The sequence below is a fragment of the Dendrobates tinctorius genome, unplaced genomic scaffold, assembly GCF_039654945.1.
Source record: "Dendrobates tinctorius isolate UK_male_01 unplaced genomic scaffold, ASM3965494v1 ptg000143l, whole genome shotgun sequence".
NCBI classification, from domain to species: Eukaryota; Metazoa; Chordata; class Amphibia; order Anura; family Dendrobatidae; genus Dendrobates; species Dendrobates tinctorius.
The window spans coordinates 24,928,940-24,956,867 of NW_027361810.1; the positions used below are offsets into that span (position 1 = coordinate 24,928,940).

At 45.9% G+C, this 27,928-nt stretch overlaps 1 protein-coding gene and 1 long non-coding RNA gene across 2 annotated transcripts in view; one reads left to right on the top strand and one right to left on the bottom strand.

The window, feature by feature from the left end:
• The first annotated feature begins 8,736 nt into the window (after positions 1–8,736).
• The window catches only part of TNFAIP6 (TNF alpha induced protein 6), a 40,239-nt gene continuing 21,047 nt past the window's right edge, over positions 8,737–27,928 (top strand). Inside the window, exons 1-2 of the mRNA XM_073545607.1 lie at positions 8,737–8,906; positions 20,385–20,522. Of these exons, the coding sequence (XP_073401708.1) occupies positions 8,807–8,906; positions 20,385–20,522 (238 nt within the window). The 5' untranslated portion in view covers positions 8,737–8,806. The remainder of the gene's footprint in view (positions 8,907–20,384; positions 20,523–27,928) is intronic.
• On the bottom strand, positions 22,700–27,926 carry LOC141049314 (uncharacterized). Its single transcript, XR_012220329.1, has 2 exons — positions 27,611–27,926; positions 22,700–24,618 (listed from the first exon to the last, which is right to left on the bottom strand). It is a non-coding gene; the product is annotated as an uncharacterized lncRNA (long non-coding RNA).

The following is a 27,928-nucleotide window of genomic DNA, read 5'->3' on the forward strand; positions in this document are numbered from 1 at the left end:
TCTTTCAGAGCTTGTCTCTCAGGACCAGAAATATTAAACATCCTGGCCTTAGGTAATTTGGCCCCGGGTTTTAACCTGATCGCACAGTCATAGGCTCTATGTGGAGGCAGTTCTGAGCAACCCTTCTCAGAGAAAACATCTGCGAAATCCTGCAAAGCCTCCGGCAGGCTGGGCGTCACGGCGGACACACATGTGGCCAAGCAATTGTCTTGGCAAAAACCACTCCATTGTACTATGTCCTGAGTTTTCCAATCAATTACCGGGTTGTGTCTGGACAACCATGGAAAACCCAGGACCATTTGTGCTGGGAGATTACGGAGGACCCTACATGTAACCGACTCAGAATGTAGGACCCCAATGTGGAGTTTCACCTCTGCCACAAACTCCGTAATCTCCCCTTGAGGGAGGGGAACAGCATTAATGGTCACCACCTGTATGGGGTGAAGAAGTTTTTCAATCTTAAACCCAGCGGTGTGTGCAAACTCCTCATCTATGAGATTGGTGGCGGAACCGCTATCCACAAACACTGATATTGGTAGCTCTCTGCCCGCGATAATAACCTTGGCAGGGAGCATACATTGAGATACCATCATGGAGGATATGCATACGCTCAGTTGGGTCTCCTCCATACCCTCTGAGCTTAACAGTTTTCCGCCGAAGTGACCCTCTTAGGTAGTACCGGGCAAACGTTAATATAATGACCTCTTTTACCACAGTAGAAACATGCTCCGGGCTTCCGGAATCCCGGAGCGCGACGCTTAACCTGTGCCACGCCAGCAATCTGCATAAGTTCAGGGGACTCATCTACTTCAACCACACTTGCACCTCTGCTTTCCCCCAGAGGTAGCGTCTCCTGTGCCCCCTGACGAAAACGGCGATCAATACGTATCACCAAACTCATGGCAGACTCCAACGATGCCGGAGACTCATACATCAGGAGGGCTTGTTTAACCCTCCCTGACACCCCATGCATAAACTGGCTCCGCAGCGCTGGGTCATTCCACTGTGTGTCTACGGCCCAGCGGCGAAATTCCGAACAATAGTCCTCTGCCAAGCGCTCCCCCTGGCGGAGGGCGCGGATTTTAGATTCCACTAGAGCCAGTCGGTCAGGATCATCGTAAATGAGTCCGAGGGCAGAAAAAACATTATCAACAGAAAGAAATGTAGCAGAGTCAGCTGGTAAGGAAAATGCCCATGCTTGGGGGTCACCACTCAGTAATGACAACACCAGCCCTACCCGCTGGGCCTCATTACCTGAGGAGATTGGCCGCATGCGGAAATATAACGTGCAGGCCTCCCGAAATACGACAAATTTGCTGCGATCCCCTGAAAAACGTTCTGGCAGCGGAAACTTCGGCTCTGCACCGATACCTGTAGATGCCGTTTGCACTTTCGCTACTACCAGGCCCAGCTGCTGAACTGCCCCATTCAACTCGGAGACCTGTATGGACAGCGCCGCCAACTGGCGGGTTATGGAATCTAATGGATCCATGGACTCGTGAAAAAATGTGGGCCGATTATAATGTCACGTGGGGCTTAGTCCCACTAAGGCTGTAATACCCGGGGGGCCCTGTGATGTCCCTATAACTAGGGGAAACCCTGTCTGACCCTCAACCCAGGGTTTTTGCTGATGGTGCAAATGCCTGAGCCTCCACCCTTTCCTTGTCTCCTGCTCAGCCCTGCACTTAACCCTCCACCCTCCACCCAGTGAGGAGACACACCACCAAAGCCCCCACACAAATAATGACAGACAGGGAGAACTTAAACTGTACCGCGCCGCATACACACAGGACTATACAGTAATGTGAACAGGGCACAACTAAACACAAATATGGGAAGGAGAAAGGATAACAACGGATCATACGACACCAGATATGAATCTCTCTCTCTCTCCAACACCTCCACTCCAGACCGGAACCACTTGGTATGAAACACAAGCTATAATCGGCGACGCCCATAGGCCAGCATGACTATTTAAAGACCGTGGGCGTGACTAACCATCCAACCTGGTCTCCAGCAGGATTAACCCCCGAGAGCCTGAAGATCAGGCCGGCGCCACTGAGGCTATAGTGGCTGGAGGTGGAACTACCTCTGCCTGCCGGACGCTGTGGTGTGAACAGCGTCCGACATGACATCCTCAAACAGTAACTTTACCCCCTAGACCTGCATCAAAGTTCTCTCACCACACCAACCAATCTCCTACCTTGTTCTGCAAGAACTCTGAAACAGCTGTCTGCAAATGGTGATCTTTACTTTTTGGAGAAGTTTCTGTTTTGGCTTTAAAGGTCATGTGACAAAGCTCTTTAAAGAGCCAATTTTGACTAATCAGGACTGCTACCTCCAGTACGTGGCAAAAGTAACACTATTCTCAATATTTTTGCAAGAGGCTATTTATAAGCCTTTTGTCCAGGGAGCATTGAGTGGCCATTTAAATCTCTCTTTGCCAGCAAGCAGAAACTCAGCCCCTAGACATCCAAAGGTCTCTAACCTATCCAACCATTCTCCTACTTTGCATTGATGAGGGGGGCAAGAACCCTGAAACAACTGTGTTCAAATAGAGTTCTTTTTGAAAAGTTTCTGGTTTGACTTTATATTCCAAGGCTCTTCAAAGGGTCAATAATGATTTCTGGGATTGCTGCATCCTGTAGGTGGCTGTAGAGACCCTGTTCTCTATCTTTTTCAAGGTACCATTTTAAGACCCTTTTCCCAGGGAGCATTGCCTGGTCTAGAAGTCACCCCACACCAGCTACTTAAGGAGAAACTCTACCTCCAAGGCCTCAATCAAAAGCCTCTCACCCATCCAACCATCCTCCTACTTTGCACTGATGAGGAGGCAAGGACCCTGATACACCTGTCAATAAATAAAGTTAGTTTGGAAAAATTTCTGGTTTGGCTTTAGGTCACAGGGCACTTCTCAGGGTCAATATTGATTTCCTGGATTGCTACATCCAGTAGGTGCTGTAGAGACACTGTTCACTATATTTTTAAATCCTTGAGAAAGCCAAGGACAAAACGTGCGTCGGAGTTCTGGGGTCCTGTATCACATGCTATGTTTGTCTTTTATGGTATGTTGCTTTTGTAATTTGTATATGCAGGGTATCTATTTATCCATTTAAGTATTTATGCATCTATTGGTCTATTTGATAGATATATGTATCATTTTGTATGCAAATAATGTAATGAGAACATAGTCATTAGCCAATCCCACATATACATCTTATGTATACATTTTTTGTGAACTTTCTTATTTTTATGTGTATTGCGCACCACCATTTTAGTATATTTTAATTGTATGTATTAATAAAATCTATACCTTTTAATATAGTTTGTTTTGTCTGTGGTCATTCACTCTTTTCTGTAGCCATGTTCACTATCTTTGTCAAAAGCTCATTTCAAGACTCTTTTCCAAGGAAGCCTTGACTGGTCTATAAGTTTCCAAACACCAGCTTGGCATTTTTCTCAAGGAGAAACTCTAACCCCTAGACCTCCATCAAAACCCTCTCACCCTTCCAACCACTTTCATACTTTGCACTGGTGAGAAGGCAAGAATCCTGAAACAGCTGTCTCCAAATGGTGGTCTTTACCTTTTTTGAGATCTCTGGTTTGACTTTATATTCCAAACACTTGGAAGAGTCAATATTGACTTCTGGAATTGATACCTCCAGTAGATAACACTAGAGACCCTGTTCTACTTTTGGCCAGCTCTACTTAAGGCCAGTTTCACACTAGCGTTCGGCAGTGCTGCGGAGGGCTGTGTAGTTACTCCGTGAAGCTCCGCTAACTGCCGCACCTCCGTTCAGCTCCGCCTATGTCTGCATGCAGCCTGCGTACCTATCTTACATTGGGTATGCAGGCCATGTGGATGTATGTAGATGCGTCTGCATGCGTCGTTTTGATGCTGCGGTGACCTGCATGGAACGCAACATGTTGCATTTTGTTGCGGTCGCTGCAGCATCAAAACGACGCATGCAGACGCATCCGCATGGCATGCGCATCCAATGTTAAAGATAGGTATGCAGGCCGCATGCAGACGTAGGCGGAGCTGAACGAAGGAGGTGCGGCAGTGGGCAGAGCTTCACAGAGGAACTACGCAGCCCTCCGCAGCTCTGCAGAACGCTAGTGTGAAACCAAGTCTAAGAAGAAACTTTAACTCCTAAAATGCAATGTGAGTAGTGTCTAACCCTGTCTCAAAGAGGAATGGATATAACAATAAGCTGAGGTTAGCCCCGTCCCATGTCCAGGGCCGTATTTACCATTAGGCACCTGTGGGCACATGTCTAGGGCGGGACTCTGCCAGGGGCCGGCACCTAAGCAAGGTGTTTGTTTTTTTTAGTCTTGGGTCAGCTCTCCCCCTCGCTCCCCCCCATCATACCCACCTCCAGCGGTGCCTGCGCTGCAGCTCCGATGGTCCTGCGCTGCACCGATATCTGTTCTTCCTGTGTGAGTGCGCGGTCACGTGGTAACGCTCATTAAGATCATGAATATGGACGCCACTCCACTCATAGGCATGGCGTCCATATTCATGACCTTAATGAGCGGTACCACGTGACCGCACGCTCACACAAGCAAGAAGAACTAAGATACCGGCGCAGACGGCGCCTGGCTAGACGAGAGACATGCAGCAGGGAGCAGACCGCACCACAACTCAGGTGAGCCAGATGGAGAGTGAGCAGCGTGGGGGGGAGAGTGAGCGGCGGGGGAGTGAGGAGCGGCGGGGGGAGAATGAGTAGCGGGCGGAGGTTGAGAATGAGCCGGGTGGAGAATGGGGGCAGAGGGGGAGAATGAGCAGCGGGGGGAACAAGCGCTGGGGGAATGAGCCAGAGCCTGCACTGGGGAGATTGGCTGCACTGAGGAAACGGGTGCACTGGGGAAACGGCTACACTGGGGAGACGGGAGACGGCTGCACTGGGGAAACGGGTGCACAGGGGAGATGGCTGCACTGGGGAAACGGGTGCACTGGGGAGATGGCTGCACTGGGGAAACTGGTCCACTGGGGAAACGGGTGCACTGGGGAAACGGGTGAACTGGGGAGATGGCTGCACTGGGAAAATGGGTGCACTAGGGAGATGGGTGCACTGAGGAGATGTCTGCACTGGGGAAACGGGTGCACTGGGGAAATGGCTGCACTAGGGAGATGGCTGCACTGGGGAGATGGCTGCACTCGGGAAATGGGTGCACTGGGGAGATGGGAGCACTGGGGAGATGGCTACACTGGGTAGATGGCTACACTGGGGAAATAGTTACAATGGGGAAATGGGTGCACTGAGAAGATGGGTGCACTGAGGAGATGGGTGCACTGGGGAGATGGCTGCACTGGGGAAACGGGTGCACTGGGGAGATGGGTGCACTGGGGAGACGGGTGCACTAGGGAGATGGTTGCACTGGGGAGATGGCTGCACTGGGGAGATGGCTGCACTGGGGAGATGGCTGCACTGGGGAGATGGCTGCACTGGGGAAATGGGTGCACTGAGAAGATGGGTGCACTGAGGAGATGGGTGCACTGGGGAGATGGCTACACTGGGGAAACGGGTGCACTCGGGAAACGGGTGCACTGGGGAAACGGGTGCACTCGGGAAACGGGTGCACTAGGGAGATGGCTGCACTGGGGAGATGGCTGCACTGGGGAGATGGCTGCACTGGGGAGATGGCTGCACTGGGGAGATGGCTGCACTGGATAGATGGCTGCACTGGGGAAATGGCTGCACTGGGGAAATGGCTGCACTGGGGAGATGGCTGCACTGGGGAGATGGCTGCACTGGGGAGATGGCTGCACTAGGGAGAATGGCAAAAATCGCTGATGTGAAAGTAGCCAAAGTGTTAGGCGTCAGGTCTCTGCGTCTGCTCTGCAGGAATCCAGAGCCTCACATTCTGCGGTCTCCTGCTGTCTATCTACTGCAGAGATTACTTTGCAGCAGACCGCTCCAGAAACTAAGTTCCTCTGTGCTCCTACTGGGCATGCTCACGAGACGATCTCCCATTGGAGATCGGGAGTCATGTGCCCAGGTCCTGCTCCAGATCTCATTGGTCCATCTCGGAGATCTGGAAGGTCCCTCACAGCTATAAAAAGCGTGCATGACCGTTCGGCCATGCGCTAGTATAGACTATACTTGCTATGTGTGAATGGTGACGAATGTATGTTTCTGGTGACTGACTCATTATAAAACCACTTCCCTCTGATATTACGCATGTGGATAGGGAATTAGTTTAGCAGTCAGCGCCAGTCAGTGGCAAGCCTTAAGCCACTGTGCACACCGCACCGTTACGCTAGCGTCCGACATTGCGCTTGCTTTCTGGCTTTGTCGTCGAGCGGCAGTGTACTACGCCGCGCTGCAGTTGCAACCCTTCTTGGCGCTCGCGGAAGCGACGCCGCACACACGGTAGGTCTAGAGGGACGCAGCTCCTCTGTCTTGGGTCCTGCTCCTGTGACCAGATACCGTGTGTGCATTTACCTGAGGCCTGTGTCACTAACAGGTTCAGCATTTTGTATGTTTATGTTGCGGCGCCTCTGTGTGTGAACAGAGCCCACTCTGCGCACTCCGGGTGAAGTTGAACCCGTGCGCATTATACCGCCATATTGCTCCTCTGTCAATACCTAGCAGCAGTGTAACGCCTACTGCACGGTGGACCCCGAGTGGCGAACGCACTTTATTATTTATTTTTATTTAGTGCGTTCCGCCGTTCCTAACACAAAGGTTGTGTGCACACGCTGCGGATTCTGCTGCGGATCTGCAGCGGTTTTTCCGCAGCAGTTCCGAAGACATTGTACAGTACAATGTTATCCAATGGGATTTCTAATCCGCAGCATGTCACTTCTTTGTGCGGAATCCGCAGCGCTTTTACACCTGCTCCATTGTCCAGGTGTCAAACCGCAGGGCAAGACCACAGGCTAATGCGCAGATAAACCGCAGGTCTTTTGACCTGCGGGTTTTCCCAAATCCGCAAGGAAAAATCCGCAGAAGAATCCCGCAGCGTGTGCACACAGCCTAAGTGTCTGTGGGTCGCCCTCCCAGGGCTGTGGGGTACTTGGTACCGGGCCGGTGTCAGGGGGATGTGTCACAGCAGCGGTGACCCGGTCCGTGGCCCTGGGCGCCCAAGTAATGGGGGATGTAGTTAATGGAATAGTTTGTGACGCCACCTGTGGTGTTCGGCAAGGGAGGTGTTAAGCCGACGCTGCATGCAGATCCGCTGGGACTGATGGTGTGGTGCAGCAAAGATGGTGTAGCTCCCCACAGGTGGAGCTGTAGTCCCAGGGCAGTGTAGGTGCAATGGATGAGGAGAGGCGCAGAATGGAGTGGATGCTGGTACCCAGATGTAGCGGTGCTGAAGGTGTTAGCGCACAAATGACTGGAGGACACCAGGACTTGCAGTTTCAAAGCTTTACTCACAGTTTGTGGTACACACTGGTGCCTGCCTCCGTGCCGTGTCCTCTGGGGCAGAGACTCAATCAACCTCCCGGGCAAGTCAGGGCTCTCCTCTCCAACACTCCGCCAACATGTACCTTCCTGAACGACTCCTCTATAGCGCCTTGTGGTGTGAAGCACCCCAGTACTTAGTTACCCTGGAATGCCTCTTACTAGATGTTTCCTTGAACTCTCCTTGTATGGCAGACAGCTGTAACCTGCTTCGGGGACTCCCTTCTCCTGAGTCCCGGCTCTCTACACAGTTGCTGTTGTGCCCCAAGTCTTGGATGGGAGTAGTGCATTTACAGCCAACTACTCCTGTCTGCTGCAGAACCATAAGTGTCCATACAACCTCGGGGACCGGGCCCCGGCCTTGCGCTGAGAACCTATAGGCAGGGCAGGGTTCCTCTTTCAACCCACGACTCCTCTCTGTTCTCTCTACTCCTTCGTTCCGTACTTGTCGCTCTCTTCCTTATGGCTGCTTAGGTTACAGTTCTACGTCTTTCTCCTTCTCTTCCCTTTCCCATGCCAGCTGGCTCAGATCACTGAGGCAGCTGCAGCACTCCTTCTTCTCGGACCCATCCTCAGACTCTCCTGACTGTCCTCCTCCCGACTGACCTCAGACTGATCTGATCTCAGCCTCCTCACAGACTTACCTGTAATTCTAAACCTTCCCAATCTTTTATATGGATCTCAACTCCACCCACCTCCCAGCACATCCAGTGTTCCAAGCAGGGAACCACCAGAGGTGCTCTGCTACTCTCTAAGCACTGAGTCGCAATGTGGTTGTGTAGAACTACCCTGCTGTGTGGGGTGTGAGTGTTGGAGCGTGGAAAGGAGTTCCCAACTTACCCAGACGGTGGGGCACCACACCTTAGGAGAAGGTGTAGTACCTCTGTGGCGACTGAGCCTCAGGGGCGCCACATCTGCATTAGTCATACTCACCAATGGGGGAGGCAGCACTAAAAGTGCCTAGGGCAGCATAAACTCAAAATATGGCCCTGCCCATGTCCTATATCATGCCTGTAATGTCTGCAGACTATATATGTCAACACAATCTATGCAACCCATGTTATCTAAGACAAGAAGGTTAATTGCTACTGACACATATTACAGTAAAGTTCGATGTTCCCCCCGCAGATCGTAACTAGTCATAACCACATGGTAAGTCTCTCGATTAGGTATAGTATCAGCATCATCGTCCTCTTCTTGCTTATACAGTCTGACGTCATTCTAATTGTGAAATACTACAGCTGCTTCTTTAATTGGACCAAGCTCACTAAACTCACAGTAGGCAGGAAAAAAAAGCTTTATAAGATCTGGTGACCAGATGTTTCAGAAGGGGCTCTGTCAGATGCGAGAGTAGTCAGTTTCCTTGGAAGAAATTCCTCTTAAATTGCTGAAACATGAAAAAAATCATTTTCCTCTTTCTCATTGCTTTGCACTTGGATGAAGCTCTTGGATGGGGATTCAAGAACGGAATACTCCACAACTCCATCTGGCTAGGTAAGCAATTAATTCAATGTAATCTGAAAACATCTGCAGGAGAGATGGGGGAACTCTGGCCGTTGTGGAACTACAAGTCTCAGGAAGCACACAGATAAATGCATTGTAGGGCTCTGGGGAACTACAAGTCCCAGAATAAGGAAGAAACTAACAATGGATTTCCTATGTAGATCTCTTACTATAATGCTGGGGAATATCCCATTAGGTCCTTCTTCCCAAAGACATCCTTGGACCGCTGGTCCTACATTATCTATGCCTGATAAAAGAAAAAAATATGAAAAATATACATTTTTTTGCCCATGTATTCGTAGCTTAAAGCGTTCCTTAGAATACTTCAACAACGCATAGCAATGCATAGCAATGAAACCCTTATGTATTTGGCTTTGATGTGAATTACTAATTTGCAAAGTCTTCCAGGAGCTTAATATATATTTAAATAATTGGCGCAATATACAGATTCCTTTTGTTTGATTTCTTTTTGTCCAGCAGCATTGCAAACCCCCATATATAATATTTCCACACATATTCAATTGTCATTTTTTAATATTTATGTTCATGACTGTTTTTGAGATTTTTCCAATGTTAGAAATTTTTTTATTTATTTTTAAGAGTTTTTATATTTTTATTTTTTTTAAATAAGCAAGCTGAATATTTTTTTTTTTAAACGTTATCTGCTTCCTTTTTCATCTTTTTGTATGTTATATCTCATTTATTATGTAATTGATAACACGTCCTTTTAGAGTTAGAATATAAACATGTAGTTTGGGGTTTCTTATTATATGAAAAAAAAAAGAAAAAAGTCAGACGTGATCATACGTTATGCTATTTATTAGCAGTGTGTACTCCCTATAGACATGACATGAACCCCATGAAGTACAAGTATCACGTAGGATGACAACTTATAGTAAACTTTTGGTAAACTCAGATCTCAATGACCATAAAAGATCATAAGGGTACAGAGACCACACATAGACTACATGATTAATTGAAAATAAACAAATATTTGATGAACTCTGCTAGTTAATTTGATAATGTATCCATGATTAATTATGCCACAATATCTCAGTGATAGAAGAATTGGGTAATAAATAAAAATAATTAATAATTTAATGATTAATAATGCCCGGAAAATAAATAGGAGAATAGAATGGCTGAAAAATAATAATGAACCACTGACTAAAAAGTATACCATAAGGTATAAAGTGACACGAGCTGCAGATATATTAGGTATTCAAAGTGGAACAATTCATAGTAGCTAAAGTAAAATAAATCAACTGGATGAACAATACTAAGCAAGTCACATAATGTGGTCTGCTCCCCCTCATTAACACTTGGACATGCGTTTCGCTATGTTGCTTTGTCAGGGAGGTCATAACCCAATTGAGGAATGCAAGATTAATTACCTCTACTGTTCGTCACTGTTTCATACTCCGGTTGAGTATTGGTTCAGGTTTCTACAAATAACTAATGTAGTTATATATAAATATAAATATATATATATATATATATCGCAAGATTGTCGCCACACAGGTCCTTGAGGGGAGGTATTTATCGTTGAGGTTGGCAGATTTGATGATGTTAGCTCGGGAAAGGATGCTCCCGCATGTGTGCTCACATATCTGATCCCCGGGGGGGGGGGGTGTTGGCATGGTATGGCAGATAAAATGGAGGCTGAGTGTCTCATTCAGTGTCTGTGACTGGAGGTGTGGAGACCTCCAGTGTGTTTGTTAAAGGATACTGACCTGAGCAGGCGAAACCGCACTACTATATGGACTATTTACTTTTTGTTTTTCACTCTGTGCCTGATAAGGCTGTCTTTTTGTTTGCTTATGCTGAGTGGTTTACGAAGTTGTAATAAACCTGCCTGGACTTTTTAATGAAACCGTTTCCTGTGCCTATCTCAACCGCAACTAAGTAAGTGAAAACCCTACAATATATACACACATTATCATTATGGCAAGCTATACAGTGCTACTGATAATTATAATTATGTTAGAACAGGATAGGTCATATTCTGCCAGATCGAAAGCGGGAGTCACACATAGCAATCTCGGTAGCGAGATCGCTGCTGAGTCACAACTTTTGTGACACAACAGCGAGATCGCTGTGTGTGACAACGATCAGCGACCGGCCCCCCTGCCGGTATCGCTGATCGCTGCAAGAAACCTCTGGACATATTTTTCGTCGCTGGCCTCCCGCTGGCCAGCACGCATCGCTGCGGGTGACAGGCGGGAGACCAGCGATCAGCTGTAAAAAATAATAAAAAAAATAAAAAATATTGTTATTCTCACCTTCCGACGTCCCGCGCAGCCATCCTGCCTCTCTCCACGCTCCCGGTCCCAGTGATCCTTTGCACGAATGACCGCGAGACGTCGCGCTGCCGCGAGACTGTGACATTCTCGCGGTCATTCTCGCAAAGGATTACTGGGACCGGAGTGTGGAGAGAGGCAGGATGGCTGCGCGGGACGTCGGAAGGTGAGAATAACAATATTTTTTATTTTAATTCTAATTTTTTACAGGGATATGGCATCAGCGCTAACGAACACAGCGATGCCGGGCGCTCGGCATCGCTGTGCTAATTACTGGTGAAGCTGTCTGTTTGGCAGCTCACCAGCGATCACACAGCGACTCACCAGCGATCCTGACATGTTGATATCGTTGTCGGGATCGCTGGTAAGTCGCTATGTGTGACTCCAGCTTAAGCTAAAACCCCTATGTTTGTTAATCAACCTAAAAAAGAAAAACAATGTAAATTAAAGAGAAGCTGTCAAAGAAATGATGCTGCCAATACGACAAGCAGCATGAATCAGATACAGTCACCATCATTAGAAATCTCCAAGCTTTTCTCTGAAACAGCATTCATCATTACCATTTTTTAAATCCTTTTTTTTCCTTGCTGCAATCGTTGACGTTGTTGCCCCCAAACGCTTAGAAGATGACGCACGTGGTTCATTAATTTTGCGCAAAATAAAAAATACTCTTTTTTTTGTCTTTAACCTATTTCTGGACTTCAAAGCCAAAAGGTTGCACATTCCACTAAAATTTACAAAATCTGCTCAAAAAATTCAGTAGTACATAAAATCCCTCCAAGGAAAGGTCTCGAGTAAATTTGCACAAAAAAAATTTGAAACTCTTTAAACATTCGAAATTTGTGAACCATCCAGAAAACCTGAACCCTGGCTACAATGATGAACATATTAAAAAACGCAAACTGGTGAACACATACTATATAAAATGAAAAAGCATCAGTAAAAGAAGAACAGGGTGTTAATGAAAAAGGTGAAAAACAGCAACAACTGGACAAAAACAAGGCGCAAATGCAATAATGAGTGGGCCCAAAAAGTAGGTTTCTATTTTCTCCAAAACACCGCCATTCTCAGCCATGGTCTGTCTGGTAATTCATTACTTAAGGTAAATACTGTACATCTTACACTACAATTCTAGCTGCAGCCCATGAACAGGAGAAAGGCATTCAAGGGGTGGCCCACCTTGATTTTTTATTTATTTTTTTTACACACAAAATCTCTAAAATTTCTGCAAAGTAAAGTATAGACACGTTATCATCCCCCAGAGCTCCTCTGCCAGAGCTGCCTGAGCCGCCCATCGATCTCTGTATTTCATGTTCCAGCCATACCGGCACAGGAGCGCTGTAACCAATGACTGGTGATTGCCTGCAGCAGTCACATGGCGATCGGCACTGAACTGGATGTACCAAGCCAGTCTTATTTAGTTGCATTCCTCACATATTGTCCAGCCAAAACAGAATCTATAGAGACCGGCGGGGAGGCTTAACAGTAATGGAAGAGGATCAGTGAGGGAATTATAAGTTAGGAATTATTTATTTTTATTATTCTGTTTTTATTTTTTTTTTAAATAAATCGTGTGGACAACCCCTTTAAGGGACCGCCACACTTGTTTCTTAAGAAATCAGTAATGTTTTGCAATTCACAGACTATGTAAACTGAATTATACATTGACCATGAATAGACAGAACAGACATGTAAGCCAAGGTATAAGATTTCTGTTGGAGCGATTACGGTGGTGGAGTACAGTAGACCCCCAAACCTCCCTAGCGAGTTTCTCTTAACCGCATGAGGAAATGAATGGTGATCACCTAAATTAACTTTCCTGTGCGGTGGAAGAAGGTAACGCTCATTATGTTTTATTTCATAATAATGGATCTAATTTATCCATAAGAAAACACGACATTCCTCGTGGAGTTATGATTGACAGATTACGGTTTGCAAGCAATTATTAGACCTCAGAAAACCTCGCTCCTGGGAGACACGGAGAATATAATATGTGCTACATATAACACCAGAAGTTTCCCGTCTCAAAGTCTGGAGCTGGACATGTCCCAGTATGATCTGCGCTATAGATGGAATTATTACACTGGTGGTCTCGCCCCTTTCATTTTGGAATTTGGTTGATTCCAGCACCCGAAACAACTAATTTTGCCGAAAGCGTCACAGCCGACCATTTCTTTTGTTATAGAACTATTCATAAATGGCTGACTATTTAATACGTGGTGGGTAAGACCCCACAAGATCAAAAGCTACTATTACATAGTGTCCACATGATGTGTCCTCATAGAGGGGGGTTACAAGCAGATTGGAGCGTTTGGCCAAAAGATATCTCCTTATACCTCAAGCTCATTTATTGACTGTGCAAATCTATTTAAAGGGAATATGTCATAAAAAAATACCTATTTGTTACATCAGGCATTTTAGGTTAAATTATTTTTTTTATTAAAATGTTCATATCACTAACTATATAAACAAATTATCAGAAATCTCACTAATTTCACACTGAACGCTAGGCCTAATAATAGACACATTCTTCCTTTGCTGTACAAAATAAATGTTTATCATTGAAGAAAGGATTACAAAACCAAGTATCACCTCTATATACAGTAGATAATACAAGATTCATCATTCACAATAGGTGATGTCACAGCTCACCTCCTCCCCCTCCTGTACAATGACTGATAACTCCTGTATATACAGTAGATAATACAAGATCCATCATTCACAATAGGTGATGTCACAACTCACCTCCTCCCCCTCCTGTACAATGACTGATAACTCCTGTATATACAGTAGATAATACAAGATCCACCATACACAATAGGTGATGTCACAGCTCACCTCCTCCCCACTCTTACACAATAACCTTTGCCCTGATGAGAGATTTTCAGCCATAATGTACTTAGATTTCACAATACATGGATTATCCAATGGATCTTATACCTGATGAGTCTTCTGTACTTAATTTGAAAATCCATGTCAGAATGTATAATTTTTATATTAAAATTAATATTTTATAACTTCACCTAAAGAGAGAGCATGCTTAAATATACAGTTGTATTTACTCTCCACCCATCCACCCTGACAGTTGCAGCTTGTACTAAGCAGTGTGAGATCTCAGCAGAAGCAGGGAGGTGGGACACAGAGGAGCTGTCAGTTAGACTAGCTGGACGGATATGCAGCAGGGAGGAGGGACACTGAGGAGCTGTCAGTTAGACTAGCTGGACGGATATGCAGCAGGGAGGAGGGACACTGAGGAGCTGAAAATTTGGCTAGGTGCGCAGAAATTCAGCAAGGAGCATAGACAAAAAGGAGCTGTCAATCAGGATAGGTGTGAGGTTATTCAGCAGCAGCAAAGAGGGTCATTGAGGAGCTGTCGTCGATCAGGATAGGTGTGCGGTTATTCAGCAGCAGCAAAGAGGGTCATTGAGGAGCTGTCGTCAATCAGGATAGGTGTGTGGAGATTGAGTTGAATATTTCACAAAGGATTATACAACCATTTTGAAATAGATTGTCAAGTTAAGTAGACCAGATCCATCAGTTATACGACAGCTCTTAGTAATTTACGCCGCGTGTATTGTGAAATCTGGTGACACATCCATTTTGAGTTCTAAACGCTGGTCTATTATTAAACTTTAGCTAAACATTTGGCAGCTTAGTGTTCATAATGTCTTAGACTATATGACCTGATCAGTCAAAAATGTAGCACCGTGTCACAGCGGCAGATGAACTCCGACTCTGGAAGGAGCAGTACCCATGCTGCCAAGTTTGCCGCTATGTCTTCAATTTGTTCTTAATCATTTCTAATGGAATCTTTAAGAGTTCAGTCCCCGAGAGACCCTATCCCCCGCCATCTCATACTGCCTCAAATATCCAACACATGTTTAATATCGCTGCACACGTTGAGGAATTCTCCAATATGACACAACTTTTGTCTCTTGTCCATTGAGGTTTTGCGTTTTTCCGTTATGATTTTCTCATCGACCGTCAACTTTAGATGAAGAATCACGTTGACTTATAGCAGGTGTAGCTGAACCACAATGAAGGGGTAATCCCATGAAGACAATGCCTGGTGTTTATCAGGGCATGTGCTCCTCATAAGGCGAGGTTTGGTTTTTTTGAGCGGGACACCAATCTATGGGCTAGAACACATGCCGAAAAGTCTACGCGGGATGGAATTTCTGTTGAATTTTCCTCCGGATTTGCACAGATTTTGCAAAAGATTACACTAATAGGCAAGGGGAAAAGATTTTACAAATTTCATCTATGTGCATTAACCCCTGCTTAAGGCTGGTTTCACATTAGCGCTTTTTAAGCGCACGCACGGCCGGGGGTAGCTCCGCCCCCGAGCCGGCTCTCTGCCCGGCGTGCCCGCCCCTTGCTTGTAGCGCCGCCTCCTAGCGCACAGCGGCGCCTGCGATCGGCGCACCCTATCTTTAGCATAGGGTGCACAGATCGTGCGCAGGCCGTGCGCTAGTTGCGCTTTGACCTGCGCTGCGCACTTTTGACGGTGCGCCGTGCGCGCCAAAATCAAACTTTTCGGATTTTGGCGCGCACCGTCAAAAGTGCGCAGCGCAGGTCAAAGCGCAACTAGTGCACGGCCTGCGCACGATCTGCGCACCCTATGCTAAAGATAGGGTGCGCCGATCGCAGGCGCCGCTGTGCGCTAGGAGGCGGCGCTACAAGCAAGGGGCGGGCACGCCGGGCAGAGAGCCGGCTCGGGGGCGGAGCTACCCCCGGCCGTGCGTGCGCTTAAAAAGCGCTAATGTGAAACCAGCCTAACACGTGATATACATGTACCTCAAATATCAGGTACGGGAATATGGAGAGGGCTCGGCAGCTGTGTTATATCACCGCCATCCTCCAACTCTAACAGCAGCAACCAGAGCTGGCTCCAGTAGCTGCTGTGCCGTTGGGTTGCCGCAGACTGGACTTAATAGGAGACCATAATTTTCCCTGTATATTACAATACATTGGTAATGCAGTATATAAAACAAATGATCAGATTAATAAATGTAAAAAATTAGAAAAATTAAATAAGAAAATAAAAAATATGCAGTAAATGGAGACACAAACCAAATTTTTTCTTTTTACAAATTTCTGGATTTTTTTTCACCACGTATATAAAAAAAAGTTTGGTGTGGACTGGCTTTATTCTGTTAGGAGGTTCCTTGCACTATGACTGCCTCCATGTTTGTTTGACCTCCTCCTATCAGTCTAAGGGCTCATTCACACGTAAGGTTTTTCTCATGCCAGTGCTCACTGTGTTTTACACTTATTGCATTTGTACCTATAAGGGCAGAGACACACTGGCAAATTTTTCGTACGAGAATCAGATGGTAAACCTTGCCCTGGCCGGCACCTCTCCTGACCTGAGCATGACAGCTGCATAGTAATCCATCACGCTGTCAAGCTCAGGTCAGGAGAGGTGCCGGCCAGGGCAAGGTTTAAGATCCGATTCTCGGACGAAAAATTTGCCAGTGTGTCGTTGCCCTAAAGGTGAAGGGAGTCGATCATATATCTGTGATTTTTCGAGGAGCAATCGTTTCACGTAAAATCGCGGAGACAAGTCAGATATTGACTCAAGCTTTGTATCAAAATTGGCAATGCATGTTTATAGGTACAAGACAAAATCAGATAGCATTTGGATGCCATCCATATATTGTTCTGTTTTTCATGGACTGTGAGATAGGAGGAGATGAAGAAAATGTATTTATTTATTTTTTTTTACATGTAAAAAAAACTGATAAAAATAAAGCCAAACTCTGATGATGCTCTGGTGAAAATCAATGATGAAACTTGGCCCATTTTTCTCGCGCGTAAAAAATACTGATGTTTGAATGAAGCCAGTGGTGGTTTTTAATTAATGCTGGATCTGATCTGCCCTGGATATTTGTAGGCTTTTATCTCTGGAGATGTATGTTTAATAAATAAAATGAATGCTTAGGGTCCCATCAAAGAAAGATCACCTTGTCATGGCTGATGGGCTCTGATGAATTGGCCAAATTGTGCGCTAAGTATCTTCAATTTATCAGTAGTTCCATGTAGCAGTAATGCATCCAGGTTTCATGTATTCAATGTTTGGAGACATCTTAGCGCTTACAGAGGCTGCTGTATCCTTTAGTTACTAGTTAGATAAATAGATTAAATATTGGATGGACAGAGAGAAATAGATAAAAGACAGACAGATAAAAGGTAGATAGAGAGATGAGACCCACTTTATTCTACACTGCATCAAATACTCAGCAGTGAGGGACACTCACTTCAGGAGACTTTAAGATCTCATCCTGGATTTTAGCTCCATGAAGGAGGAAGAGAAAACTTCTGTACTGCTCAGGTAAGAAGAGAGCGCAGTGAAGATAGCAGTGCAGTATATGAGCGCGAGAGAGAGAGCAGTCTGTCAGCGTGGGGGGGAGAGCAGCGCACTATGTGAGCGTGAGGGGGAGAGTAGGGGGCAGTATGTGAGCGTGAGGGGGAGAGCAGTGTAGTATGTGAGCGTGAGGGGGAGAGCAGTGCAGTATGTGAGCGTGAGGGGGAGAGCAGTGCAGTATATGAGCGCGAGAGAGAGAGCAGTCTGTCAGCGTGGGGGGGGAGCAGCGCACTATGTGAGCGTGAGGGGGAGAGCAGCGCAGTATGTGAGCGTGAGGGGGAGAGTAGGGCAGTATGTGAGCGTGAGGGGGAGAGTAGGGCAGTATGTGAGCGCGGGGAGAGCAGCTCAGTATGTGAGTGTTGAGGGGAGAGCAGCGCAGTATGTGAGTGGGGGGGAGAGCAGCGCAGTATGTGAGAGTGGGGGGGAGCAGGGCAGTATGTGAGTGTGAGGGGGAGAGCAGTGCAGTATGTGAGCGCAGGGGAGAGCAGTGCAGTATGTGAGCGCGGGAGAGCAGCGCAGTATGTGAGAGTGGGGGGGCGCAGGGCAGTATGTGAGTGTGGGGGGGAGAGCAGAGCAGTATGTGAGAGCGTGGGGAGCAGGGCAGTATGTGAGTGTGGGGGGAGAGCAGAGCAGTATGTGAGCGTGGGTGAGAGAGCAGCACAGTATGTGAGCGTGTGGAAGAGAGCAGCGCAGTATGTGAGAGTGGGGGGGCGCAGGGCAGTATGTGAGAGTGGGGGGGCGCAGGGCAGTATGTGAGAGTGGGGGGGAGCAGGGCAGTATGTGAGTGTGGGGGTGAGCAGGGCAGTATGTGAGTGTGGGGGGGAGCAGCGCAGTATGTGAGCGCAGGGGAAATAGCAGCACAGTATGTGATTGCGGGGGGAGAGAGCAGAGCAGTATGTGAGCGTGTGGAAGAGAGCAGCTCAGTATGTGAGCGCAGGGGAAATAGCAGCACAGTATGTGAGTGTGGAGGGGAGAGCAGCGCAGTATGTGAGCGTGGAGGGGAGCAAGACAGTATGTGAGTGGGGGGAGAGCAGCGCAGTATGTGAGCGCAGGGGAGAGCAGTGCAGTATGTGAGCGTGTGGGGAGAGCAGCGCAGTATCTGAGAGTGGGGGGGAGCAGGGCAGTATGTGAGTGTGAGGGGGAGAGCAGTGCAGTATGTGAGCGCAGGGGAGAGCAGTGCAGTATGTGAGCGCGGGAGAGCAGCGCAGTATGTGAGAGTGGGGGGCGCAGGGCAGTATGTGAGTGTGGGGGGGAGAGCAGAGCAGTATGTGAGAGCGGGGGGGAGCAGGGCAGTATGTGAGTGTGGGGGGAGAGCAGAGCAGTATGTGAGCGTGGGTGAGAGAGCAGCACAGTATGTGAGCGTGTGGAGGAGAGCAGCGCAGTATGTGAGAGTGGGGGGGCGCAGGGCAGTATGTGAGTGTGGGGGGGAGAGCAGAGCAGTATGTGAGAGCGGGGGGAGCAGGGCAGTATGTGAGTGTGGAAGGGAGCATGTGGGGTGAGCAGCGCAGTATGTGAGTGTGGGGGGAGATCAGTGCAGTATGTAATTGCGGGGGGAAAGCAGTGCAGTATGTGAGTGTGGGGGGAGAGCAGCGCAGTATGTGAGTGTGGGGGGAGAGCAGCGCAGTATGTGAGTGTGGGGGGGGAGCAGCGCAGTATGTGAGTGTGGGGGGAGAGCAGCGCAGTATGTGAGTGTGGGGGGGGAGCAGTGCAGTATGTGAGTGTGGGGGGAGAGCAGTGCAGTATGCGAGTGTGGGGGGAGAGCAGCGCAGTATGTAATTGCGGGGGGAGAGCAGTGCAGTATGTGAGTGTGGGGGGAGAGCAGTGCAGTATGTGAATGTGGGGGAGAGAGCAGCACAGTATGTGAGTGCGGGAAGAGCAGCACAGTATGTGAGTACGGGAAGAGCAGCGCAGTATGTGAGTGCGGGAAGAGCAGCACAGTATGTGAGTGCGGGAAGAGCAGCACAGTATGTGAGTGCGGGAAGAGCAGCGCAGTATGTGAGTGCGGGAAGAGCAGCGCAGTATGTGAGTGCGGGAAGAGCAGCGCAGTATGTGAGTGCGGGAAGAGCAGCGCAGTATGTGAGAGTAGCCATAGGCTGCAAGAAAGAGAACTACGACATGCCATGGACTTCCATAGTCCCCACCCTAGATGTGTCTCATCCGTCATCCACACAGTCACGATCCCTACTGTACGTGTGCTTTGGCAAAACTAATATCTATTGAGCCCTGCCAATAAAGCTTCTATGAATTAGACAGACAGACCTGAGAAGTTCGTGGTGACCTGAGTTGCTCCTCTGAAGGAGAACATTTTAATGAAAGACAACTTGAGCAGCTCGTGACTTTACTATAGAAAACTAAATAGAGGCTAACATTGTAGGACGACCCCCGGATAAGACAGTCGGGCTTTAACCTAATTCTGCGTTTTATTTAAACCAGATATCTGCCTTCAACAAAAGAATTTTTAAGAATATGAATCATTCCGTGATGCGACGACACGTAAAACGTTATGTTATGGATTAGACTCCACAGGAACTAACCATTTTGTTTACTTTAGAACAACAATGCTGGAGGTCATACCTGGAGCTGAGATCTGGATCGCATGCAACAAAATATGGTTTTATTCCTAAAAAGTGTGGATTTGTGCCCAGGCCGCTGTCCAAAACTTTCTGTGTGTGAAATCAATGCTTTGTCTGTTTCTTGGCGTTACTGTGCCGTAGAACATGATATGCGATGCTGGAGGTGGATGAATAACTTGGAAAAGACACAGTTAACAATCCCGTAATAATGAGTTCTTGTGCTTCTCAGAACAAGCAGCTGGAGTCTATCACCGAGAATCAAGAAATGGAAAATACCAACTCACCTACAGAGAGGCGAGAGCCGTGTGCGAATACGAAGGGGGTCAACTTGCGACATACGATCAGCTGGAGGAAGCGAGAAAGATAGGTAAGAGCTGGGGACCATTACTAAAATCCCAAATGTCAATTATAACACAACTAAGGCAAGGCAACAATAGAGGAGGTTTACTCATCAAAATGATCTAAAATTCAGTAAAAAGCATCATTTATCATATGCAGCAAATTTATTATGTGGTTTTAGAATTTTTCTCCTCTCCTACTGTGGGTTAGGAAAAAAATGGACAGAAAAAAGGAAATAAGTGCACTTAGGATCAGACTACACGCAGAGTTTGTTTGTAGTCTGTTACCAAGGAAACACATAGAGATGCACAGGATCTCTATATACAAACACGTAGGGTAACGTATCGGTTGCAGATACGTACACAATTTATAAATTTGATATATTTGCAGCAGTTAAAATGGGAAAATATGAAACTACTTTGCCTTTGTGCTTCTCTGGAGGCAGAGAACATTTTGGGCTCAAATTGTTTTTTGAAGTCAAAATGACAACATTATAATTGTTTTATTGGTTAAAGGTGTGTTTTGTAATCAAGTGACTTGAAGAGTCCTGTGTCCATAAAACTGTAATTTTGGAGAGTTCTACAACTGAGGGGTAACAGAATTGTTGTGCCATTTGTATTAAAGGGAATTAATTATCTTAAAATTATTGTTTAAGTCAGGATTTTGATGATAAATGTATTTATTAAGAATTTACTTTTTTTCACATCAGAAATCTTGCAATTTCAAACTAGCCACTAGACTCACACTTCCTGTCCTGTAGAGATGAGTTTTCAGCAGTTCCATTATCATCAGAGACAGGATTAGAGGTAACACTTCTATGCACAGTAGATAACACAGGATCCACCATTCACAATAGGTGATGTCAAACCTCACCTCCTCCTCCTCTTCAATGATTGATAACATCTCTATATACAGTAGATAACACTGGATCCATCATTCACAGTAGGTGATGTTACAGCTCACCTCCTTCTCCTCCTGTACAATGATTGATAACACTTCTATATACAGTAGATAACACAGGATCCACCATTCACAATAGGTGATGTCAAAGCTCACCTCCCCCTCCTCTTCAATGATTGATAACATCTCTATATACAGTAGATAACACTGTATCCACCATTCACAGTAGGTGATGTTACGGCTCACCTCCTCCTCCTCTTCGATGATTGATAACATCTCTATATACAGTAGATAACACTGGATCCCCCATTCACAGTAGGTGATGTTACACCTCCTTCTCCTCCTGTACAATGATTGATAACACCTATATACAGTAGATACTGATGAGTTTGTGATTTGATCTTTATCTCTCAATGGGAGATCGATATGCTGGAAGGTTGCCAGATTATGGTCTGAGGCCTACTCGAGTAGCGGAGAACAAACACACACAGAGACAGGGTATGTATCTGCAGGATGTTCCCCCTTTCCTGATTTAATTAGGTAGCTTATATGCTCATTCGAGTAGGCGGTAACATTACATCATCACATTTCATTGGAGAATTGATCATTCAACAGTAAGCATAAATGTTTCCAACCAATCATATTCATATTCGTTAACCAATCAGATTGTACTCGGCTGTTAATTATTAGTATTTGTGTAGACGTGCTGAAAGCTTTAATAGGTCTTGGGTAAATTACACAAGACCCCAATATCATTCTCATTAATCTATCCTCATGACAGTTATAGCTCCATTAGCCTCATTAACCTGTCTTACTAAGTATTCATGGCCCCAGTATCTACCTAATATGTGGACGTGTAGTTTCAATGTCCAACTGGGTGCAGTAAACAGTTTATCCATCACGTAAAATTTCTTATGAAGAATAAGGTTATAGGTAATCATTATCATGAGACAGCATTTTCATATACAGAGTATGCATGTAAGACCCCAGAAATACATTGATATTAAAAGGACATACAGAATTCCCTGTCAGTCCCCCCTTTTGAGAACAGATATGACTCTACCATTCACATATAGGTACATTCAAAGGCCTAATGCCAGTGTCGGACTTCCTAACCCTTCTTCTGCCGAATTCCCCATAGGGAAAGGGAGATCATATCTAATTCTCAACCTCAAACCATTTGCTCATAATCATTATTGTAAGGTTTCATTGTAATATACATAGTTTTAGTAATAGACGCATCAATCAGTCTTTGAAGTAGTCCTCTGATACATGGTATGCAGCAGCATCCACAGGTCACAAGTACTGCTGCTACTACTGCCAGAGAGATGAGGAGGCTGGACACAAGATGACTCCATCTACCGAACCAGGATTCCAACCAGTCCATGAAGGGATTGTTGATACCCGAATTTTCTGCCAATTCTTCGGACAGGGATGTAAGACCCTCCAACGCCTTGGTGATACTCCCATCTGGACTTGTATTATTGGGGATGAAGGTACAGCAAAACGTTCCAAACATCTTGCACACGCCCCCTTTTTCCGCTAGCAACATATCCAAAGCCATCCTATTCTGATGTGTCATTAAAGAAGTTGGGCCTAATTGTTCAGCTATCCCTTTTACTGCATCCCTTGTGTAATTTATAAACCTTTGCTGATTATAGTAAATATAATTTATCCAATCCACATTTTTATTAATTGTCACCCACCAAAAGAAAATTGATTCAAAACCTGCTGCTATCTGGTTCCTGGCCTTGTACTCATCCGGTACCCCTCTGGGTACCCCTATATTGTCTATATAAACTCTAGGATCAAAGGACCCAGCAGGTACTGACCTTCTATTTCTGTGTAGGGTTTCAACATTCATTCCACCTCCTTTAATCTCTTCTGATGAAATTATTTTAAATGGCATGAGCACTTGAACTAGAGCACAGCTGCCAACCCAACCTGGTGGCAACCTAGGCCTCAATTTCATATCTCCACATAACCACCATATGTCACTCCTTGCTATAGTTTGGTTTTGAAACCAACTGGCTTTAAAACCTCCTGTATCTGTATTTATTGGGATGGTGTTGTGACAAAACTCTGAAGGTAGATTTCCTACCCATCTTCCTGGTCCTGTTCTCAGGAAGCAAGTGTAGTCACCTGGATATGCATAAACTCTAGGTGGTACCTGATCAATTTTTGCTATTGGATACCGGACTGATAGAGATTGACACAGAACATTATCACTAGGGTCATATGTGGCATTATACAAAGCTAGAATACACTGTAAGTCTACTTGATCCTGTTCTGAATATCTGAGGGGAATAGTCCCTAAATGGGGCCTAGCGGTTGCACATGCAATACAATCAGTTTTGTTATTTTGCTCTGTAGTATACTTCATCCATAGCAACCATTCATTCCTCTCTGTGTAGCCTGTTTCTACGGCTAACTTCTCCTCATAGCCTAATTCTCCAATTCCATCAACATCCAACATTTCTCCTGACCTTTGGGGTTTGTCCTCCTCTTGTTCCTTGTCCTGTGCAGGAACAGCTTTTAACCAAAATGTTCCCTGCTGAACCTGTCTACCTGGGGTATACAGTCCCAATACATAGAGACCTTCATCTCCAAGAGAGGGTTCATCCAGTGTTATAAGGAGAGGATTGCAAGAGAATCTCCAGTCCAAAACCTCTGGATCACAACCCCATTTTGGAATGGGTACAGCAATATTCATCCTCTTGAGGAGAGGCTTTCCTGATGAACTAACACGAGTCATGGCTTCCTCTGGCTTATACCCCCATGAAGTTCCCGTGTTCCAAGCTGCATCTGACCAAGAATTACAGTTCTCATTTCCAGGTCTAGTTACACAGATATATACCACCGCCCCTTCAACTCCTGTTAGATATTTATAATTGGGGTTGCTACTCTTCTTCCCAAATTTAAGATTCCATTGACACTTCACTATCTGACACAAGTCCACCCTAAATGTAGCTGTTGCTGCCTTGGTGTCAAACCACAAGGTTACTGATGTGCTGTTCTGAAGTGTCTCGTCCAGTTGTCCTTCTTGCAGTAGAGCTGCCAACATCATCAGGGACAGGACCCATATTCTTCCACTCCAGGACCTCATAGTAGCTTGTGTAGACCGGTCTTCCGTTTAACTCTACGGATGTGGCTTAGCGGGGACCATCAACCAGTGGCTCCAGTGGTCTTCGTGTCTTTTGGTCAGCAACCAATGTCTGGATTAACTAAAATAGAATCAAAAACTTATTTGTACACAAATGGGAGTCCCTTTTGGACTCCGGACCTGCTGCAGGGGTTGTCAAATAGTTACAACATCTATGTGGACAAGAGAGTACCTCAGTTGTGGTAGCTTCTGACATCAGGAAGGCCTCCAGTCCCCTGAAAAGAGATCAACACACACGAGCACATACTTCATACATCTTACCTTGGGCAGCCTGTATGAAGTCAATCTGCAGTCATTGAAACGGATAGGAGGGCCCAGGCGCACGTGTATGTCTATGGCATCTTTCTAGTCTATCTGTGTTGTGCGCATCTAATCTATGTTAATGTAAAGCTAAACAGGTGGACCCAGCATCTTTCTTCAGAGCACATAGTTTTTGTCTTCACTCACGTGCGTTGAGTCATGAGCCATCACATGGTGCAAGGATTTTGGCAAACATACCCACTGTCCCACCATCCACGGTTCTGAGCTCCAGCTTCCGACCAGACTTCAGTCTCTTCCCCGGTTGGTGACCGAGTCAGAGCCTGTAAGATACTTAAGTCTAACTGGTTATCTTTAATGCTCACCATGACCAGTGGAGGCGCCTCAGGGGTCTCCCAGTACCTTGATCTTCTGGCTGATTCCCAGCCACTTTGTTTGCTTCGTGCTCCACGGGTTCCTTCTCATATGTACCCTCACTTCCACTATGGCAACCTCTTCCAGGGCCTGTTGATGTAAGAAAAGACCTTTCCTCCCCATATGGGGCTGCAGTTGTGGGTTCACCTGAAAACAATGACTTGTATATGTGGTGTCTTGCTTACCTTAAAGCCCCCTAAACGCCTCAATGAGTGCCGTCAACTCCACCTCCCCTGTAGAGTTATGAGGGAGGAGTGGTTCTGCTTTCTACTATCTCATGCTGTGTGATCGCCATACAACCAGGTTCTTGGACCTTCCGGAAAGAAAAACTCAAAATCCAGATTAATGAGAGATACCTTTATGGATTAAAAATATTTAAAAATAGCTGACTCTCCTCTCTTCTCCCCCCCTTTGGAAATCACCATATTAATACCGAATAGGGGGCAGAGTGGTGGATTTCCATTACACATATAACGGGATTTCCTCTTTTTTTTTTTTTTTCTTCTCTTTTTCCTTTTCCTCTTTCTAACACATACTAAAAGCATTCCTTATCTTTACTACCTGACAATTGCCTTCCATGGATATCTAACACTGCTTCAAGTCAAAGGCAACGTTGTACCTTGAACCATCTGCCTCTCCTTTTTTTTTTTTTCTTTCTTATCAACATGCATTCTTAAAAAAAAAACTTGACATTATGAAAAACTAGCTGTACACCTTCTTCAAATACGTATTATGCTATAATGTGAATCCAGTGAGCAAAGCAGCAAGCTGCGCTTCAACCAGGTACGTCTCTGGTTGCCCGTTATTTAATGGACATCTGACAAGATTATAATTTTCTATGTCACTTAATGAAATTCCGTCGACCCAGGGAATTGCAGGAATACCATGCACATTGAGCCTAAACACTTTATACTCTGGAAATCTGTCTGACAGAAATCCAAAACCAGTGAGCTGTTGGATATACCCTCCTGGTATAATTTTGACAATTCTCCAACCTTCAGGAGATATAAGCAACATTAATCCAAATGTGCAATTAGGGCACGACATTTTCTCATGGAATAGCTGGCTCACACACACCCACACACACGGCAAGCAATACAACAGAATTTCACACATGAGATCATGCACTTCCACTTATCAGCAGAGAGTCTCAAAGGTCATTCACATTCCTTCACACAGATTCAGTAAACTGTTAACTGCTTAAGCTTATCACCTCCTGGTGCTCCTGCTAAAAATCCTATCTATGTTTTCTGGTTGATACTTGACTGTATTGGGGCGAAAAATTCTCCTGGCTTGTCCTAAAGTGTAAAATGCCTATGGCTTGCGGACCCGTACTGACTGCACTTCGCTAACTCAATGTACAGGCCGCACCTAGACCGTATCTCTCTATCTGCCTCTTTCTCTGGTTGCTATTCACTTATTCTCTTAATATACGCTATTACTGTGTGCCCACATCTCAACAAGTCTACTTCTTCTTTATCACTCCTGCTTAGCAATATCTATGCCGACATAGACTGCATCCCGTTGTTTTATGAGGTTCCCGCTCAATGTTTGAACTTGCGTGTCCTAAACTGAAACTGATCAGTTGATAGGCATCAAACCCATGGGAACCTTGATAAGAAGGTTAACTATTTAGTGGTCTGGCCATGACCCTCCTGGTCATCTAACACTAAATCTCTACGTACTCAGTATGAGATGGCACTTCTCTACAATTAGTCCTAGCGTATTCAGCAATTCTATATATCAACCAGAGAGCAAATCCAATTAACTATAGGCAGACTAATATGACCCAAATTTTCTTATTAGCCCAGTAAAAATCTTTTCCCTCAACTAAACCTGCTGAGCCTTGTATACTCAGAGATCTTATTTATCAACCAGAAGACTAAAGCTATCATTAATATGCAGGCTAATGTAATCCCTATTACCTCAAAGTTCTTTAGCACCATTAGAGGGCAGTTTGTGCGCATCAGACAGAATAGAAGGTGGATAGACCTATCCTGTCTGTAACGGCGTTTTAACACCGTAATAGTACCTCTAGCACTCTCCGAGAGGACGTACGCAGCCTTCTTTATGCGTATGCCGCCAGAGACGTGTCCTCACATGAATCCTGGCAAGCCAGTTACCATGGAGAGACGCTCCCAAGGGGCAAAAACACAGTAAAGAATTCCTAGTACCCTCAAGGTTGGTTCAATCATTCATGCGCAATCATACGTAGCAGCTTTTAGGTTTCTCCCTCCAGCATACGTATTATGTATCACAAGGATATTCTACGGTTCTTAGCGCTGGTATGTAAGAAGACAGACTATACTGTACCCCAAAAGCCGGTTCAGAGCATTTAGCAGAGGGGAGACACAGAATTTGTAAGAATCAATGGCTCTTACCTTCACCGGTGATTTTGATCTGTGTGTCCTCTAGGCCGTCAGTCTGCGGGTGCCGGATTTCAGGATACTGGGGTCTTCTGTTGTAACCAGCCCACCCAGGGACGCCAACTGATGAGTTTGTGATTTGATCTTTATCTCTCAATGGGAGATCGATATGCTGGAAGGTTGCCAGATTATGGTCTGAGGCCTACTCGAGTAGCGGAGAACAAACACACACAGAGACAGGGTATGTATCTGCAGGATGTTCCCCCTTTCCTGATTTAATTAGGTAGCTTATATGCTCATTCGAGTAGGCGGTAACATTACATCATCACATTT